The 20,642-nt window shown below is 46.3% G+C and overlaps 2 protein-coding genes and 1 pseudogene across 3 annotated transcripts in view; 1 reads left to right on the plus strand and 2 right to left on the minus strand.

Moving 5' to 3' along the window:
• The window catches only part of IFT140 (intraflagellar transport 140), a 51,269-nt gene extending 36,402 nt beyond the window's left edge, over positions 1 to 14,867 (minus strand). The window contains exons 1-6 of the mRNA XM_023513799.1: positions 14,854 to 14,867; positions 10,714 to 10,886; positions 8,699 to 8,920; positions 4,986 to 5,107; positions 4,722 to 4,864; positions 329 to 504 (exon numbers count right to left, since the gene is read on the minus strand). Coding sequence (XP_023369567.1) covers positions 329 to 504; positions 4,722 to 4,864; positions 4,986 to 5,107; positions 8,699 to 8,920; positions 10,714 to 10,860 — 810 coding nt within the window. The 5' untranslated portion in view covers positions 10,861 to 10,886; positions 14,854 to 14,867. The remainder of the gene's footprint in view (positions 1 to 328; positions 505 to 4,721; positions 4,865 to 4,985; positions 5,108 to 8,698; positions 8,921 to 10,713; positions 10,887 to 14,853) is intronic.
• LOC105887076 lies at positions 872 to 2,966 on the minus strand (annotated as a pseudogene).
• A 1,206-nt stretch (positions 14,868 to 16,073) lies between the features above and the next one.
• The window catches only part of CRAMP1 (cramped chromatin regulator homolog 1), a 67,135-nt gene continuing 62,566 nt past the window's right edge, over positions 16,074 to 20,642 (plus strand). The window contains exons 1-2 of one of the 2 annotated variants that reach the window (XM_012805826.2): positions 16,074 to 16,302; positions 18,314 to 18,660. In XM_012805826.2, coding sequence (XP_012661280.1) covers positions 18,315 to 18,660 — 346 coding nt within the window. In that variant the 5' untranslated portion in view covers positions 16,074 to 16,302; position 18,314. Of the gene's footprint in view, positions 16,303 to 18,242; positions 18,661 to 20,642 lie in introns of those variants that run through there. The other variant, XM_023513766.1, reaches the window with a different exon arrangement.

A 20,642-nucleotide genomic window follows, 5' to 3' on the forward strand; every position in this document is an offset into this window, starting at 1 on the left:
GCTGGATTCGAACCGGCCAGCTCAGGTGTACGTGGCTGGCGCCTTAGCCGCTTGAGCCACAGGCGCCAAGCCTTAAGTGATTCTCCTGCCTCAACCTCCCAAGTAGCTGGGACTATAGGTGCCTATTACAATGCCTGGCTATTTTTTGTTGCAATTGTCATTGTTCAGCTGACCTGAGCTGGGTTCAAACCTGCCATCCGTGGTGTCTGTGGCTGATGCCTTAACCACTGTGCTATAGGCGCCAAGCCACACCCTAAGCTCTTGACCACAACTCCACAGCTGTGGACAAATCCTTTGGGTGCTCCCCTTGCCCTGCTCTCTCACCCACCTTCATCACTTCTTCGGCTTCGCCCTCAGGAGTCACCACGTACAGAGATAGCAAAAGATTCTCTGTGACCACCACCAGTGCCTCTCTTTTCTCTATGTAGAACAGCGTTTGGATTGAGCTGCCTGTGGATGCCACCTGCACAGTCTTGCCCTTCTCATCCACGTAGTGCACCGTCCCTGTGGACAAAGGCAGGTCACCACATGGGAAGCTCTTATCTTACTATGTTTCCGTGAGCAAAGCTACTATCTTACTATGTTTCCACGAGCAGTCATTGATATCTACTTAACATTTTCAAAGTAAAACATTTTTATTATATAAATTTAAAAATAAGATATTTGCTCATCATCTCATAGGCCTCTCTGAAATGATCTGCATTTCATTATTTCAGATCTGCCATGAGTTGTCTCTGTTGATTCTTTCTCCACCACTGTCTCAAAGGATTTTAATCTCCACACCTTTTTTCCCCCCAATTTTAAATACAGCTTTAAGACATTGCATTTTCCATTTACAATACAGTGCTTTTAAAGTGCAATTTTATTTCCTTCCCCTGTGCACATGTTCCATATTCAAGTATTGAAAATGCCCAGTAATTCACTATAGCAGCCCAACTTTAAATCTGCCACGTAATTTGCTACAAATTTGGATCCTTCAATATTTTACTGTGTGGAACAATGCTACATCTACACTTGGGTTGGCTTAATCAACCTCTTCAATGGTGGGGCCAGAGGAAGCACCACCAGAAGGAGCAGTGCCACCACCAGGGAAGCCCCCAGGAAGCCTCCTGCACTCTGCTACAACTTGGTAATGATGGGGTTGCAGACTTTCTCCAACTCCTTCTGCTGATATTCAAATTCTTCCTTCTCTGCAGTCTGGTTTCTTATCAAGTCAGTTGATAATCTCATTACACTTGTAAAGAATCTTCTGTTTGTCCTCATCATTGATCTTGCCTTAAAGTCTCTTATCTTCAACAGCTGCTTTCATGTTGAATGCATAAGACTCAAGTGAGTTCTGTGATGAAACCTTGTCCCTCTGCTTCTCATCTTCAGCCTTGTACTTCTCAGCTTCCTGGACCATAAGTTCAATTTCTTCCTTGCTCAAACGTCCCTTGTCATTAGTGATGGTAATTTTATTTTCTTTTCCTGTACTCTTATCCACAGCAGAGACATTGAGAATGCCATTGGCATCAATATCAAAAGTGACTTCAATCTGAGGAACACCACGGGGAACAGGAGGTACGCCTGTAAATTCAAACTTGCCAAGCAAGTTGTTATCCTTGGTCATGGCACGCTCACCTTCATAAACCTGGATGAGCACAGCCGGCTGGTTGTCAGAGTAGGTAGTGAAGGTCTGTGTCTGCTTGGTTGGAATAGTAGTATTGTGCTTAATGATCACAGTCATAACTCCACCAGTAGTCTCAATACCCAGAGAAAGAGGAGTGACATCCAATAGTAGCAAATCTTGAACATTCGCGGATTTGTCACTAGATAAGATGTCCGCCTGGACAGCTGCACCTTAAGCAACAGCCTCATCAGGGTTGATACTCTTATTCAGTTCTTTTCCATTGAAGAAGTCTTGGAGAAGCTTTTGAATCTTGGGGATACGGGTAGAACCACCAACCAGGACAATGTCATGAATCTGTGACTTGTCTAGTTTGGCATCTTGAAGGGCTTTCTCTACGGGGTCCAGGGTGCCATGGAACAGATCAGCATTAAATTCTTCTAATTGGGCACAGGTAATGGCGGTATAGAAGTCGATTCCTTCATAAAGGGAATCAATCTCAATACTGGCCTGGGTGCTGGAAGATAAGAGTACACTTAGCACATTCCCAAGCAGTACGGAGGCGATGGACAGCTCTTTTATTCTCACTGATGTCCTCCTTATGTTTGAGCTTAAACTCAGCAATAAAATGGTTGACCATTCAGTTGTCAAAGTCTTCACCACCCAAGTATCTCCAGCTGTAGATTTGACTTCAAAGATTCCATCCTCAATAGTGAGGATTGACACATCAAACGTGCCACCTCCAAGGTCAAACATTGGCATATTTCTTTCAGCTCCAACCTTTTTGTCTAAGCCATAAGCAATAGCAGCAGCAGTTGGCTTGTTTATAATCCTAAGAACATTGAGACCAGAAATAGTTCCAGCATCTTTGGTAGCCTGACACTGAGAATCATTGAAGTAAGCTGGTACTATGACCACAGCATTGGTAACAGTATTTCCAAGACAAGCTTCTGCAATTTCTTCATCTTTGTCAGAACCATAGATGATATCTCCTCTGGATAGAAGCTTTTTGTCTCTCCTTTGTATTCTCTTAGACCTTGAGCCGCCTGCATCATTCACCACCACGAAAGGCCCATTCACCACCACGAAAGGCCAATGTTTCATATCAGACTGGACAACAGCATCATCAAACCTGTGCCCAATAAGACGTTTGGCATGAAAAACTGTGTTCGTGGGGTTCACTGCAACTTGATTTTTTGCAGCATCCCCAATCAATTGTTCGGTGTCAATAAAGGCCAGAACTTGGAGTGGTTTGGTTTCCCTGATCATTAGCAATTATCTCTACTTTTCCATGCTGGAAGACACCCACACAAGAGTAGGTGGTGCCAAGATCAATACCAACTGCAGGTCCCTTAGACATGGTTGCTTACTCGTAGAGCTAGCATGAATTACATAGGACACACAGAGGACCTAGGAGCTGCCACGGCATTCAGTGACTCTCCACACTGTTGACCCATCTGATTTGACAGCCTTGGCACTCTTTGTTCATCTCAGTCTGCTAACTTTAGGTATGCCGTGTCCTCCACTGAGGCCCTATGTGACAACCCCTCTGTGGCCCCCGCTCCTTGTCCCTTCTGCCCACGGTACTGCTGCTGTCTGTCTGCATCCTGCCAGGCTCATTCTGGACATCCCTTTCAACCTCCACCAGCTCCTCTCAGTCTGAGCTTTAGGAATCCGCGATCCAAGCCTGGAATTTTTGAGCCCCTCCAGTGCTGCCCAGTGCTCCAGCTGCCTCCTTCCTTCCCTCTGAGCTAGGTAGGTAATGCTCCTGTAAGTTCTCAGGGAGCCTTGTCCAGGAGTCTTTGCACCCTTCTACCTCCTATCATCTTGTCCCAGGGAATAATAGATTCTCTTATTCCTCTGAAGAGTACAAGGTTATCCAGAGGCTAATCAGCACTTTTATGGGCAATAACTAGGCAGACACTTCATATGTTCCCTGTTTTCCACATATGGAAACTGCATAAGGAGTAACTTGCCCCCAAAGACTAAAGCTCTTGAGTGAAGGGCAGGGATCCCATCCCCCAGCTGGGCTCCTCCAGAGCTCTGCATGCCCTCCATCTACCAATACCTTTCCCTGACATGTATCACCACACCATCTCTTCAACTCTTCCTGAGTGGCCCTTGTCCTTGCATGCCCCTTCCTGGATGTCCCCAAATGCTGTATCCATTTGGATATCCCTCTGGGGTACTCTCCCTCCTTTGGCTCCATCTCTCTACCCTCTGTAATGAAAAGTTTCTCTTATTCAAAAATTACAAAGACCACACACCCTGTCTGCCATCATCTGCTCTTCCTGTCAAGATTAAGCTGCTTGGTAAAACCAACAGTAAAAGTCTCCTCTCCTCAAACCCAGTCACTTCTGTGCCTCTTTTATCTCCTTGGTCTCTTCCAGCCAACAATACACTTATGAAGCTTTGTAGAACTATATAAGACTTTCTTTTAAAAAAAATAGAGATGGAATCACACTATGTTGCCTAGGCTAGTCTTAAATTCCTGGTTGCAGGCAGTCCTCTCATTTCAGCCTCCTAAAGTGCTGGGATTATGGGCATGAGCCACTGCACCTAGACCAAGACTCTATGTTAACTTCACATTGCATTTATTCTAGCCTTAGCTGGGTAGCCTTTCTCTTGTGTACACTGAGGAGGGGGAGCTATGTTAGAACCAAAGGGTGCCTAGTGCTGACCAACCAACAAAGGCTGGTTGGCGGAAGTGAAACCTTCCTATTCTTCTCATACCTCATTCCCAGATCATGGTTGAGCACCTGCCATACAGTCAGTGCTTAATAATGACATAGGCGGAACAACAGGAGTGCCAGGAGAAAATCTTTTCAACTCTCTGTTACTTTGCAGTCAGAGTGTAATCACTGATTAAAAATATCTTCATGAAAGCCCTTCAAACACAAATAAAGGCCAATTTGTCGCTTTCGGAACAGTGCTAAGCCATTCTCTGTACACTGGATAAATACCTGCAGAGAGCTAGCTTATGCAGCATACTAAGACTGGCATGCATCGTAGCCTGTTAGTATTTTAGGCAGAAATGGCATCCGTTAGCTTAAAATCCTTATTAGATATCCTTAAAACACTTTGACTCCCAAGAATCGTGACCTAAGCTTCTCACCGTCCATCAGACTGACAAAAAACGACAGCCCTTCTGGAGAGCCCATCTTTAGGAAACTTCCAAAGCTGCTTTTCCTCCAGTTAAACATGTCCAGGGCTTTTTCATCGCCACTCACAGCAGCTTTCGCCAACTGAACCAGGTCCCTGAAGGAAAGTAAATATGACACAGAAATTGAGACTCTTCTGCCCCCTCCAGGTCAGAAGCAGCCCTCCCCTTCCCTCAATGGGAAAAAATGCACAGTCACCATATGAGTCCCACACTTACGTGCCCGGAGGGGGTAGCCGGAAGATGCAATGAGTGAGGTGTTTCCCATACTCGTATTTCAGCAGGGGTGTCCCCTGGACCCGACCCCTTTGGTCCAATCTCCATAAAAGCAAGACACCAAGCTGGAAAAACCCAATGCCACATGTATAGTAAACATGTACTTACAGAATGACTGATGGAAATCAAACTGTGTATGGAATATATACTTATTTTCTTGCTAAACACACTAAAAGGTTAAAAAAATTCTTTTTCTAAAATTATAAAACTACTATATGTGTATCACAAAAATTTCAAATAATTTCAATGTTTAAAGAAAGAACCAGAAATTCTTCTATGGACCAATTCTCCATAAGAATCATAAGAATCTCACTTCCCAGAGATAACAATTGCTATGTATATTCAACTTTTTAATTAATTAATTTTTTTTTTTTGAGACAGAGTCTCACTTTGTTGCCCTTGGTAGAGTGCCATGGCGTTACAGCTCACAGCAACCTCCAGCTCTTGGGCTTAGGTGATTCTTTTGCCTCAGCCTTCCGAGTTGCTGGGACTATAGGCAGCCGCCACAGTGCCTGGACATTTTTTTGTTGCAGTTTGGCTGGGACTAGGCTAGAACCTGCCACCCTCAGTATATGGGGCTGGCACCCTATACATGAGCCACAGGCGCCACCCATGTTCAACTTTTTAAAATAAACTTTTAATTTTAGAATAGATTCAGATTTATAGGAAAGGTACAAAGATAGTGCAGAGAGTTCCACATCCTATACCAAGCTTCTCTATGGCACGTTACTTTTTTTGGAATTAATGAACAAATACTGTAACATTACCGTTAACTAAAATCCACTCTATTCACATTCCCTCAGTTCTTCCCTAATGCCCCTTTTCTGTCCCAGAATCCAATCCAGGTTCATTGGGACAGTTTCTTGGGCTTTCACTTGGAGGAGTGCTAAGCAAGGTATATTAGGGGATGCCACTCCATTGGGGTTTGTCAGTTGTTTTTCTCATAGTTAACCTGGCTTGTGGGTTTGAGGAAGGAAGACTATCCAGGTAAACGCCTTTTCCTCACATCATATCCAGGTGTCTGCTGCACATACAACTCATCCTTGCTGCTCTGGACAACCTGGTGCATGGTGCTCTGTTGGAATTTTCCCCTGACCCTTTTCCCCACTTTCACCCTATACTGTTTGGAAAAAAGATACTAAGTAAACTATACTTAAGGAGTGGGGATTTGTGTTCTATCTCCTCAAGAATGGAGTATCTATGGAAATTATTTGAGATTTTTTAGCACAGGAGATTCATCTCTTCTCCACCATTTACTTATTTATTCAGCCAAATATTTATAGCTGCATGGACTCATGGACATTTATTTACTGCCTCTTCTGAATGACAATCCTGGGCTGCCTTACTTATTCTGTTGTTCACTTTGGCCATGGAGCTCTTTGGTTGACTTATGTGTCCCCTTGATGTGCGCCCACCTGGTGGGCTTTGTAAGCTTTTCCTCACTTTTTGGCTTTCTAAGATTCTCTAGGCTCATTTTTCTATCCAAGTCTCTGAATCAGTCATTTCTTCAAGGAGCCTACATTCCTTTTATTGGAGAATGGCATTAGATATTAAAATCTGAGTGCTCAATACTGTATATTCAATTTTTTTTATTTTAAAGTCATCAAAGTCTCAAATTAACTGCACAGACAAGTTTTAAGCGAAGTTCAAAGAAGAGAGATGATGACTGTGTCAGAAGTGGCTGAGGGAGGATCCTATGACCCGGAGTGTGTGTGAAGCTTGGTGAATGGTGATTTCAACTGGAATCTGTGCATTTGGTGCCCAAGCCCTCTCCAGGGCTGTTTCCTGGCTCAAGGTTTGGGGGCCATTTTAGCATATTCTTCTTCCCACCCTCCTTTCCATCAGCATTGACTCCAAGATCCCCAAATGCATGATAATGTCATTTTTATTATATACAGGAATACGATTTTCAAATAATATCAGATTTAAAGGGAACTTATATAATGAACCTCTAAGAAAAGTTCTGAAAGATCTAAAATATTACATAACACATGAATGTATATATCATATGAATACTATGCAGGTCATTATGAAAGTTTTGAGATACACAAAGATCAAGCAACATAAAATCCGTGTGGATGGAAACAAATGAAGCCCTCCCAGCAACGCTGATAAGCCAAGCGAGTTGAAACTTGCACAGGTGAAACAGAAAGGACAGTTTTGGAATTGATATATTTAATGGACCATAACACTGTCTCAAAACTTTTGTAGAGACTCACATAATATATATAATCAAACTGATTCTTCTTGACTTTGTCAACTTGACAAAGACAAGAAAACACTATTGGTGTCTTTGTGTTCAGTAATTAAAAAAAATGATGGGAAATAATGAGAAAAAACACAAACATAAAGATAGAAATGAAAATATCCCCTGCCCCTGCTTCCTTCCTAGGGCTGAGTACTACATAGGTACCTGTGCATCTACATGTCGTTTACACACAAACAGCATCTTCAGAGGCGTTCAGCTGCTGCAACATTTATGTGCAGCATGGGACTTTTTCTTTTTTTTTTTCTTTACATAATTGACTTTACAGACTTACAAGCTTCTAGCTCACAACTCAACCAGGTTCCTGAACATAATCAGACATAGACAACATTCCAGATTTCCAGGATGCTGCTTTGGGGAAGTTGGATGCAAGCGCTTAAGAGCAATGATCTCTGCTCAGCCGGATGAACAAATACCTGCTATTCTGATAGAAGCACAGAAGCAGCCCACCACTATTGGGAGGAAGAGTCCCACTGACTTGGGGAGGGAGCCAAAGATGCAATGAGCCAGATGTTTCCCACCTTCAGGTTTTTGCCAAGAGCCAGAAATAAGAACACTAAGTTTAAGACTTAGAAACCAACTCTGAGATGTTCTCGTCTCCTCTGCTGTGCCCTCTTACTTCTTGTTCCTCCCCTTTTTTAATTATTACAGTTATACAATAGTTATATATCTTTATTCTTATCCTTATTCCTGATTCTAAACATAGAACTTCCCAGGGCTCTGTGCGTGGGTCTTCTCTTAGTTTTTTGTACCTCTCAACACTTCTTTATATTTGGGGCATATTTCTTCTAAGCTAATTCATACAATTTCATACAATAAAACTCTAAAGAAAAGCTATTCCCTAAGTGAGAAATTACCCCCAGTTGTGAAGAGCAAGAGTTTGTAGTAAGGGACCAATGTGAAGCTAGAGTGCTCAGGACTCAGTGGCTCATTACAGAACAAAAGGACTACAAGGTGGGTGCTCTAACCACGTATCACAGAAAAGCTGTGTTAGCAACAGGCTTGTCATTCATCAGGGCATAGCTTGACCCTCACATTAGGTTCAGCCAGAGTCCCCTGAGGAACTGAGTGGCCTGGCCTATGTAATGTTCTCTCCTCTTCTCTACTGATGGGACTTTAGAATTCTCACTCAGTGTCCCTTTCTGGGGATCACCCACTTTCCCAGGTACAGCTGACTGGTGCACATGTAGGCATGAGCTGGACTGTACAGCTGACTGATGCTTCTAATATAAAAATAAAATCTGCAATTACATGTGACAAGATCAACTGAAGTTGGCAAACACATACGTCAAATAATTTGGTCTTTAATATCCTTCCCAGTACATATGCTTAAGACCATGGTCAGAGGACACAGAGATCTGAACCCAACAGCCAGTGCATGTTTACTCACCCTGTCCCCAGAGAGGAGGCAGTTCCCACTGGTGCTCCAGTTGAGGACAGTAATGTCGGCTGTGTGTGTCAAAGGCACCACGTGCTGCTCCTTGTCCTGCTTGTTAAACACTATCACTTCACCAGTTTCCCAGCCAATAACCAGGATCAGCCGTGTTGGGTGCCAGCACAGGGAAGTAATCTGGAATGGCCTTTCAATATGTGTATCAGGCACACACTCACCCTACATCAGATAAGAGATAAAATCTCATAATTTGGAGAATGGCAGCTACTTTAAGAATTTCTGGCTAATCCGGGGAAACGACATCAGCTGTAAGACACAAAGAGCTGCTTATTAAGGCAATGTTCCCGGTAGGCTCTTTAATTTTCATAAAACCATGTCATGTCCCTAGCTGAGAAATCAAAGCAGGTCACTTACATTAAGTGGACAAGACCATCAGTTTATCAAGAAGCGCAGCCTCCTACTCACAGTTGCTGGAGGGCTAGCAAGCATTTTAATTGGTGTAGCGTCCAATAAGACCTTATTACAAAGATAGGCAGTGCACCAGTGGGTGAAGTCTGTGGTCCCAAGGTTCTCAGAGTGTGGTCCAGAAACTCTGAGACCTTTTCACGGATCTGGAAGGTCAAAGCTATTTTCAAAGTGATACTAAGAGTTACTTCCCATGAGTCTACTATGGAGTTTTTCCAAAGGCTGTGACATGTGATAATGTTGTAAATAAAGGCTCATGAAATATGTGCTTATATATGCATATTCTTTTATTTTTTTCTTTTTGTAGAGACAGAGTCTTACTTTACTGTCCTTGGTAGAGTGCCCTAGCATCACACAGCTCACAGTAACCTCCAATTTTTGGGCTTAGTTGATTCTCTTGCCTTAGCCTCCCGAGTAGCTGGGACTACAGGTGCCTGCCACAACGCCCAGCAACTTTTTTGTTGCAGTTTGGCTGGGGCCAGGTTTGAACCTGCCACCCTCTGTATATGGGACCAGCGCCCTACCCACTGAGCCACAGGCACCGCCCAATATATATGTATATTCTTATGTTTTCCAGATATTCCTAAAGAAGTATAAGTAGCTTTGGGGTATCAGAGCTCAACTCAATTTGCACTCAGTTCTACTGTGCTTACCAGCAATCTTCTGTGATCTCATCATTGTCCTAGAAACCATTTTTTTGTTTTTTGTTTTTTGAGACAGAGTCTCACTCTGTCACCTGGGTAGAGTGCTGTTCATCATAGCTCACAGCAACCTCAAATTCTTGGGCTTGAGCAATCCTTCTGCCTCAACCTCCTGAGTAGCATAGAGTACAAGTGCCCCCCACACTGGGCTAGTTTTTCTATTTTTAGGAGAGGAGGTCCTGATGGTGGCTTTAATCGAGCATGATATCCTTTTAAAAGGAGAAGAGACTTAGACACAGAGGAGAAGGCCATGTGACACCAGAGGCAGAGACTGGAGCACCTAGAAGCTAAAAAGCATCACAGATGGCAGCACCAGGCGCCCAGGTACAGGCACAGAGCAGATGCTCGTTACAGCCTATGGAGAGAGCACGGCCCTTCTGACACCCTGGGTTTGGACTTCTGGTCTCTAGAGCTGTGAGAGAGTACATTTCTGTTATTTTAAGCTACTCAGTTTGTGGTGATTTGTTATAACAGCCACAGATGACTCACAGTTTCAAATGGCCAATGTGAAAAGTTAAGGAGTGAGCTGGCAGGAGAATGGGTTGCAATCCACAGACAATACTGTGGGGCCATTTCTGGGAGGTGAGTGTGAACTGACTGTGGAATTTGTCCTAATTTAACTTTTTCTAAATTTGTCCCCAAACCCAAATAGCAGGGACAAAAGTACTGCCCATCTACTAGGGCTTTTATAATATTAGGAATTCAACCTCAGTGAGAACTGACAATAGTGTTGTTTCCTTAGTGAAAAAGCCAGAGCAGTGCTAGTTTGATACCACACACATGCATGCACGAGAACAAAAGAAACACAAGGGCCCAAAGTCAGAATCTTTGCTTCTGAGTGCTCACTTGTTCCAGGTACACATCCACGCTGCCTCCAGAGGTTGTGCTGACAGAGGCAACTGCCAGGAATGGGTGGACAGGGTGCCAGCTGATGTGGGAAGGTGAGCTGGCTGTATCTGGGACTTCTACACGATGGTCAAAATAGACAGCCATGACCAAACTCAGATCTGGTCTGAAACCTGCAGGGAAAAGAAATTTTAAACAAAACAAATGCAACAACTATATATGGAATCACAAAAGGGATATGTCACAAATCATTAGACATTCAGCAACTTAAAAATGCTCCTTTGGACTGATGCAGGCCACTTTATGTGGAAGAGACTTTCAACAGGGAAAAAAATATAAAATCAGAAATAAGGATTGGACCTGGAATGTCCCATGGTGTGACAAAAAAGAATAAAACTTGTTGCCATCAAATAAAAGAGAAAGAAAAGCTCTGTAGCCCAGACAACACTTAGAATCCTTGATAATTTTTATTCCAATTTTAACAAGGACAATTTTTATTTCTATAGCTGCCCATTAAGCAAAAATTTCAAACAAAACTTAAGTAAACTGCTCCACAAGAGAATACTGGTATAGAAAAAAACAGTACTCAATTTCTGATAAAGCATAAAACCCAAGACTGTCTTCTACCTCTAACTCCCAGGTGGTAGACGGCAGGATTCCTTTTTTAGACAGTCAAGAGCACAGAGCCTCAGCAACTTTAAAGAAGCCGAACTTGATTAATTGATCTCTTTGATTCTTTCTTTCAGACCTGGAAAAATACCTGCACCGTCCCTTTTTAGGAGAGATAAGATAGTAAATGATGTGACAGTCTGCCTATTGCCTACCTTTCTATGCCCCAGAGCCAGTGTGGGGAAGTTAACTGTGGGTTGGTTTGTTATCATTTAAAATTATACTCAACTATTATCAGAAAAACTGATATAGTTAAGTATTGGTGGAGACATGGAAAACTTGAAGCTTTGTGCATTGCTAGTGGGAATGCAAAATCTTACAGCCACTGTGGAAAAGCATGGTGATTCCTCAAAAACTTAAATATAGAATTATCATTTGATCTAGCAATTCCACTTCTGGGTAAGTACTCAAAGAATTTAAAACAGGTTCTTAAATATATATTTAAATTCCCATGTTAATAGTAGCATTATTCACAATAGCTAAAAAGTGGAAACAACTCAAAGGTCTATGAATGGCTGAATGGATAAAAAACTGTGGTCTAGTCATATAATGGGGGATAGTATTCAGCCTGAACGAGGAAGGAAAGTCTGACATAGGCTACAACTTGGATGAACCTTGAAAACACTATGCTAAGTGAAATAAGACAGGTAGAAAAGGCTAAATACTGTATAACTCACTTATACATGTATAAGGTACTAGAGCAGTCAAAATCATAGAGATGTAAAGTAGAACGGTGGTTACCAGGGGCTGGGGGAAGGAAAATAAGGCAAAGACTGAAAAGTTAGGGATGATGAGAAAGTTCTAGAAATGGATGTACACACAACCATGCAGATGTGTATTAATGCCACTAACGTATACACTTATAAATGCTAAAAATACTAAAATTTTTTAAGTTGTGCCATCACCTCCGTGGACTTAAAAGAGTACCAGCCAAAGTTCCCCAGTGGCATGGCCAGTTCCTGTCTGCAGACATCTGGCTACAAGAAAGTCAGGAAGGGAAAACCCCATCTACTACACACACACACACACACACACACACACACACATATCACATAGGCAACATCTACATTGATCAGGGCCCTAATTTCTTTGAGTAAAGTCCTTATGCAAATCTTCAAACAAAGCTAAAAATGAAAACACCATGAGATCAAAACCTGGCTAACTAAAACCTTTTAAAGTGAGTTTTAATGTTTTGCAGCCAGCCAAGAGTCTAATTCCTGGGCTGTGGGAAATTTGTATTTGACAAGTTTACTTCATGAAAATATTTCCCTGAAAAATGAGCAATATATTACTTATGTTGTAATAATAAAGAACTACAAAAGCATTTGAACAAAATTAACTTATTTCTCTTGTACAAATGTAAGAAGTATGAATGCTATTCATTCATGCCTTTAAATTATTTTCTTTCCAGTCCAAGCAAGAGTGAGTCCCTGTCTATACTAAAAATAGAAAAAAACCTTAGTCAGGTACAAACTACTTGGGAGGCTAAGGCAGGAGTATCACTTGGGCCCAGGAGTTTGAGGTTGCTGTGAGCTATGATGATACCCCTATATCTAGCTAGGTGACAGGGAGTCTTTGTCTCAAAAAACAGTTACTTACTTTCCTGTCTGGGTTTTTTTCAGAGGCTCATTCCCCCCATAAGTTTCTTTTGGGTAATCAGAAAACTCCTCCATGAAGCTCTGGAGACTTGACCTCTCCTACATTGTCCTGTGCTCTGGCCCAGTGTCCCCACACAACCCGGTACTTCTCCATAGCTGCACTTAGACTTTGCTGTGTGTGTTTGATTGTTCACCCCCTCCCCATATTATCTGCCTTACAGGCTGAGGGCCACCAGAACATTCCCAGCCCCTCGCACGCAACAGGATCTCAATATGTGAATCCTAGATGTAGATGTGTATTAGCAAGGAAAGATGTTCTTGCTGAGTTTCTGTTGCTGTTACTATTTTTAGAGTTTTTTTTAATTGTTGCCCAGGCTGTGCAGTGCCTGGATCATGGCTCGCTGTGGCCTCAAACTCCTGGGCTAACGTGAGATTCTCCTACCTCAGCCTCTTAAAAAGTTGGGACTACAGATGTTATTTTATTTTTGAGACAGAGTCTCACTTTGTTGCCCCAGGTAGAGTGCCATGGTGTCATAGCTCACAGAGACTTCAGGGCTAACGTGAGATTCTCCTACCTCAGCCTCTTAAAAAGTTGGGACTACAGATGTTATTTTATTTTTGAGACAGAGTCTCACTTTGTTGCCCCAGGTAGAGTGCCATGGTGTCATAGCTCACAGAGACTTCAGACTCTTGGGGTCAAGCAATTCTCTTGCCTCAGCCTCCTGAATAGCTGGAACTACAGAGGCCCACCACAACACTGGGCTATGTTTTAGAAATGGGGTTTCGCTCTAGCTCAGGCTGGTCTGGAACTCATTAGCTCAGGCAATCTGCCACCTTGGCCTCCCAGAGTACTGGGATTACAGGGGTGAGTCACGGGGCCCAATCTTACACATGGCTAATTTTTAAATTATTTGTATAGGTAGGGGTCTCTTGATTCTTGCTGTTTTATCAGTTATAAAAAGTGGGTTTTAAGCTAGCCTGAATAAGTCTATTTTTATACAACCTATAATTAGTTCATCATTCCTTTCACTTGCATTTTAACATGTTTCTACAGTGAATAAGTATTACCTCTATAATTAAAAAAGAAAAGTTAAAAAAGTAAAAATGAAGAGAGATAGCTAAAAGTTATGTACCCAATGACAATCTATTAATAGCATCAGTTCAGAAACAAGAACAAAACTAACTCCAGGTCTCTAGAACATAATACTGGCAAATATATTGTATCTGGGGAAAAACTTTTCACTTATTCTAAGAGATTTACTACTCCCCTTCACCTTCAGCCGTTGGACGTCTTCAGGGCCTACATGCCTCCATTAAACCGATTGAGAGTCTGTTAAGCTTATTCAACTAAAAGAGTCCATGGTGATAAGGTTTCTAAGTAGCGGTTCTTCTCGGTGACATTGTGTAAGAAACCCAAGGAATGGGATCCAAAGGGTGGACGTTCGGGGGCTGGCACTGGTGGTCACCTAAAGCGCCTCACCCTTTAGCCTCTGGGCTGCAGTGTCGGCGGCTCCAACTAGTGCACTGGGCCCACAGACAGGGTTTTAAGCTATCGACGTTCAGCCGGGTGCAGAACGTTTTTTTCTTGCTGTTTTCTCCAAATCCTGCTGTTACCGGGGGGCAATGGCGGTGCCCACATCCCCTCCCTGTCCCTTTCAAAAGACCCGCGGCTGTGCCCAGAGGTGGCAACCAGGGTACCACGAGCCACCTGGACACCGTGTCAAGCACGCCCTGGCTTCGATGGGACCCGCAACAATCCCCAAGGACTGGGCAGCGGCGAGATGGCGGGACAAGCTCAGTAAGTCCTATCCCCCAGCCCCTGATTCCCGGCCCTCCCAGGACCTCGGCCGCCCTGGCCGGGAAAGCCACTCACCCGCGCCAGGCCTCGGAGTTGCAGCGCGTTGCCGGGACAACGCCGCGCGAGGAATGCGCAAACGCCCGAAGGTGAGCGAAGCTGAGGCTACCGGAAAGAGCCGAAGTAGATCGGGAGAACTCGGGCGGCTCCGGCTTGGGATCCCCGCCACCCGATCCGACTTGAGTCGCTGGCTGGAGCTGGGCTGCGATAGGCGGGGATGCTCTCGGACGTGTCTGGGGACACTAGCCACGCCTTCCGATACTGTGCCAGGTAAATCAGGAAGGGAAGGACGGCAGAGCTGCGGCAGGACCGGAACGTCCCCTTCACCCACACTCCTCTCTGGCTCGCCTAAAAGCGAGGTCTTCTTAGCGCGGACGCTGAACCCCACGTTCTCGCTGGGCTCTGAGCTGTCTGGGCTTAGACGGAGGCTGCGAGTGAGGAGCACACCTGACAGAAACCAGTCGGCTCCGCATGGTTTCCTGGGATTACCAGGCCACCTGTGACAAGCACCCTTCTGGACCACCTCCGGCCAGAGAGAGGCCTTCCCGTCAGGGCCACCTGCCTCGCGCAGGCCGTCCCCAGTCGTGCTGACCCAGACGTTAGATTTGAAACAATATCTAGTCATCAGCAAGAGCAAGAGCAGCGAAGCCAGGGGATAGTTCGGGCACACTAGGTGGAGAAACACTAAGTTGTAAAAACACTTCTGACTCCCTATAATGAAAGAGACCTAAGTGACTAGCAACGTCGGCGACGCTAAAGCAAGAGAGAAAGAGCGCTATCCTGCCCTTCAGAAATCCTCTGCTGTCTTTCCTCTGAAGCTGGCTAAGTTCGAGCCTGACACCAGACTCTCAGCGGCTGCAGCGTTTTCTTCTCACGCATCCGTCAACACGACGGTAGCCAATCACACCCCGGGCGCTGAGCTATTGGCTGCCGGTTCACCAATCCTAAGAGACGCACAGCCCGCACGGTCGCGAGGCTTGCGTCACAACAGTACTTACGCCTAGCCCCTCCCCCAGTCCGCGCCCCGTGCCCTTGCGTACGAGCGCGCGCGCCCGCTTCCGACCAATGGGAACGTCTTTAGGTGTCGCGTGGCTGAAACCCGGGGCGGGCTATTCCCCTGCACAGGTCGCCCCGCCCCGGTCCGCACGCCCGGGCGGCGCTTTGGCTCCGCCCCGGCGCGCCGGCTCCGAGGTCTCCACCGGCCGCTGTAACCGGAACTGCTGCTGAGCGCGGTGGCAGCACCGGCGCCGCTACCCTGTCAGCCGCACTTGGGTTCGCAGAGGGGACGAGCCGGGGCAAGCGCCTCTCGGCCACCACTCCACAGCCGGACGGCCAGATTTGCGAAGAGTCCTCGCTCCAGCCGGCACTCGGGGGCCGGGGCTGGCCGGCCCGGCCGGTTCTGCGGGCACCCGGGGAGGTCCCGGGAGGCCCGGGAAGCCAGGCTACCGTGGGGCGTTGATGAAAAAGGTGACCGGAAGCTGGGCGCTTGGCCGCCCGGCCGGGCTGTCACGTCGAGGCTCGGCCTAGAGGGAGAGGCCGCGGGCGGCGTCTGTGGGAGCCCCAGGCCGTGTTATGCGTGTAGGGTGTTCGGCTGGGTAGCTCCGCGGAGCCCTGGGCGGAGGCAGGTTGTATTGGCAACATCTGTGTGCCCCCAGAGATCTGCCCCAGAGGGAGTTTTCCGTTCGTCCCGGCCCTAAACGCGACTAAGGGTGTGGAGCTGGGATGGGGCTGAAGGTGACTCTGCATCCTCTGTGAAGGGTTAGGAAGTAACGTTGGAAGTTTTCGGCCAAAGATGGATCTCCGTGTTGTTCTTTTCCTTTAGAGAAGTCTGAAAGGTGTCGATGTCTTCTCTGTTCTGAAGAGGTTGGTGTCTTCAGTATGAAGCACAGCAAACTGGCGAGTTTATTCTGATGGCTGATGTTGTTTTGCTTGGGTCCTGGGTCGACTGGGTAGCTTTGGTACAGCAGGTCTCTGGGGAGCGCGGTTCTCCACTTTATAGCCCAGAGAGTAGCTTTGAGGGATTTAGGTTTTTAAAGTAGAAATGGATGGGCTGCGAATGAACAGTGAGAAGTCCTTTGAGTTTGGGCATTTGTCTTGTATGGTTTTGGTTTTTGGCAGGGTTTTTAAAAACTAGCATGAACTCAAGTGATTTATAAGATCGATTTCAAGAGATGAAAACTGCTCCAGATCATTTTGTAGCATTGTACATCAGAGTAGTGGCATTATTACGATTTTTACCCATTTCTTAATCTTCTTGAGAAGTCCATAACCACTTTTCTATATTTCATTGTGTTGGTGCCTTGCTCTTGTTTTCCCTTTAAATGGAAATGTATTTCTCTTCAACAGTTGTGTAGAAGTTAGTTGACAATATCTGTTCAGGAAGCTAATATTTTTCTTTGTATTTTCATCACGTTCACATTGCTGATTATTTCTTGGCTTAACATGTTGGTGTATACCTGATTCTCTTAGCTTATTTTTGAGTGGCTGTGTTTTCAGGGCTGCAGACATTTTGTCATTGCATTTTGTTGTTGACGTTTTACAAGGCAGTGGGTAAGTTGTTAGCAAAGTTAATGCAAGAATTTTATTGCAAGAGTTTTAACACCTCTATCTTACACTTATTCTTACAATTGGACCAGGACATAACAGGGCTGTCACTTTCCAGGGTGGCTCCAACCTGTTCCATGCAACAAACTCCTTTGTTGAAAAAGCATTTTTAATTGATAAATCCCCGTAGCAGCACACATTTCCCACTCTGAGAAGATTCCCAGAGATTCGGAGCTTATTATTCTTTATGTCTGTTTTAAAATAAGCAGATGGCCCGGCGGCCCTAGGCCACCATGGAGTTCCCCGTGCGAGCGGGCTGGCCCGCGCCTTTCCCGTCCCAGGGTCTATCCGAGCTGCTCGGCTCTCCTCCGGGGCCAACTCTGGGGGCCGGCGCGCGGGGCAGGTGCGCGGGGCCGGGGAGCCCCGCGCATTTCGGGGGGCGGGGAGGGGGTGGGGACGAGGGGCGAGAGCTGTGGCTGCGGCCCGGCCGGCCAAGGCGGCGAGGGAGCGAGGCCGGCGCGCAGGGCCAGGCCATGAGCCGAGGCCCCGCAGGGTAGGTGGCTGCGGTTGGGGGCTGGCAGCTGGGATCCGTGCCCCAACCCGCGCTCGGCCGGGACCTGCGCCCGCGCTCCCTGGGTATGGGCTTGGGGCGGGCCAGGGTCTGCCGGGCTGTCGCGCCCTACCCGTGGCTGCTGGAGCGCGGGCCTCAACCGGGTCGCCTCCTGGGCAGGCCCCGTAGCGCCCCGGGCAGCAGGCAGGGCCGGGCGCCGTGGCGCGGGCCGTGAGGGTCCCATTGGGCCCCCGCGGGCTGTGCGGGCCGGGCCGGGCCGCCGAGAGGGGATTTGGAACAAACAACGGCGGCCATGTTGAGAGGAATCGGGCGCTAAACTTCCCGGCCGCCGCCTCACTCGCCTCCTACCGCTCCCTCGCACAGGATGACAGTGAAGTTGGGCGACGGCGGCAACGGGGAGGAAGGGCTCAAGAAGCTGGGCAAGCGGTCGGCCGATGAAGAGTCCCTGGAAGGAGAAGGGGCCGGCGGCGCCGACGCGGCCGAGGAGAGCCGCGGCACAAAGAGGGACGAGAAGACCCCCCGGACCGGCGTTGACGGCACCCCCGCGCCCCCCGGCGCGCCGCGGGCGTCGTCCCCGCCGCAGGGCAGCCCCCAGGACCAGCACCACTTCCTGAGGTCCAGCGTGAGGCCTCAGAGCAAGAGGCCTAGGAAGGACCCGCCGTGCCCGGTGGGCAGTGGCGGCGCCGGCGGTTCGGGGCCCCGAGGAAAAGGTAGGGCAGCCCATCCCCACCGGAGACCCCTACCCGTCTCGGGTGCCGAGGAATCCTTCCCTTCCTGGCCGGGCGTCACCCCGGCTCTCCCGTCCTGAGGCCTACAGACAGGCTTCTCACTTTAGGTGGCACTTCAGGGCGGCGTTGGGGGTGGGATGTGTCCCCTCTTTCCAAGAGCCTGTTACTTTCTATATTGAAACTATATGAAGACATACACGGTAAGTATCCTTTTTTTGGAGAGTAAAAGAGGTCCCCAGAGGCTGTTTTCTTCCCAAAGGATCCTTGATGGTTTTCTAAGGTTGGCTATTTTAAACAGCCTACAGTAGCTTAGAAATGGGAAGAGAGCTGTATTTCCTACCCAGACTCCAGTACTGGAAATGCAACAAAGGAACAGACTTTTGAAACTCAAGGGGAAAGACTGATAAGAAGGGGGAAAAGGACTCTGGGGTCTTACTTGGTTCATTGTCCTCTGCTTCCAGTGTCTCAGGTGGAGAGTAGGAAGGGTGTAGAGATGGGGCCATTCCAGTAGTAGCAAGGTTTTACTTCAGGGCCACAGAAAGGATTGTTCCTGGGGTAGTAGATAGTGAAAACAATTGGGCCTCAACAAAAAAGAGCACCCCTTTGTAGTGTTCATCTCCTATTCTGAGGTGACTGAGAATATTACTACTTAACTGGGGTCTCTACCAAAATAAAAACTTAAAGGGCAGTGTGTCCTCGGCATCCCTGTGCCTGTACTTCATTGTTGTGTGTTTTCCTTACTTGCATTTCAGCATTGCACTTTTTCTTTAAATTATACAGGTGTATTACCCTTAAATTTTTTGTTTCGGATCAACTTCATAGTACTTTTTATAAGACGCAAATATTACATCAATTCCCAGTGAGTTTCACGTGAAAAAAAAAATTTCCCAGTTCCTTGGGAAATATGAATTTAAATTTAGTAAATGGTCCTGATGGTTTTAAAAAGGAAGTATTTTAAGAGTTAACAGAGGACCTGTTTTGGAAATCTGTGCCAAATGTGGTCCATTAACCTCAGTTTTACTTTGTGCTCAATGAGAGAGGGCTGCCCTCTGTAATCATGGCCTTACTAATTAAGACAGAATTTTGGTATAAGTATACTTGCAGCTGTGAATGGTAACTTAGTATGTTTCAGAATTTAGAACTTGCTTCATACAAGTTTATTCTGATATGAAAGTTGCTGATTTATTAATTTGCTTTACTGCCTTTGCTTGTTTTCACTTGTGCCTGAGCTCATATATGCTTCTTGGGTATCTTCAAGGGTTTGTCATTAGTAGTTTCAGAAGTCCTGGGCCTGGTGTCCTGCCAGGCCAGCGTTTGTGGCCTCCATTATCCTGGCCCCCTGACCTGGCCCTATTCATTTGACCTTTTTTCTTTTTTATTTTTAAAGACGTAGTCTCACTTTGTCTCCTTTGGTAAAGTGCTGTGGCGTTATGGCTCACAGCAACCTTAAATTCTTGTGCTCAAGTGATCCTCTTGCTTCACCCTCCCAAGTAGGTGGGACTACAGATGCCTGGCAGTTTTAGAAATGGGATCTTGCTCTTGCTCAAGTTGGTCTCGAACTCCTGAGCTCAGGCAATCCACCCGCCTCAGCCTCCCAGAGTACTAGGATTACAGGCATGAGCCACTGTGCCTGGCCTGTTAATGGACCTCTTGAATTTGCTTTTCTATCAGAGAGGTGTCCTCACTTATGAAGCAAGGAGCAATAGCAACTGCTTTACCTTCTTGAAGTGTGGTTGCTAAAATGAACTAAGGTGCTGGTGCAAAAGCACTCTGTAACTTGTCTACCTGTGTTTAAGGTGAAGTGCTGAAACTTAGGTAAATTTTTGGCAGTAAACTGATGAGGAGAGGTTTGCGTTTTAAGAGAGAATGGTGGCTCGGCGCCTGTGGCTTAAGCAGCTAAGGCGCCAGCCACATACACCTAAGGTGGGGGGTTCAAATCCAGCCCGGGCCCGCCAAACAACAAT

This window comes from Otolemur garnettii, unplaced genomic scaffold, assembly GCF_000181295.1.
Source record: "Otolemur garnettii isolate 467f Iridium unplaced genomic scaffold, OtoGar3 scaffold00044, whole genome shotgun sequence".
Lineage (NCBI taxonomy): Eukaryota > Metazoa > Chordata > Mammalia > Primates > Galagidae > Otolemur > Otolemur garnettii.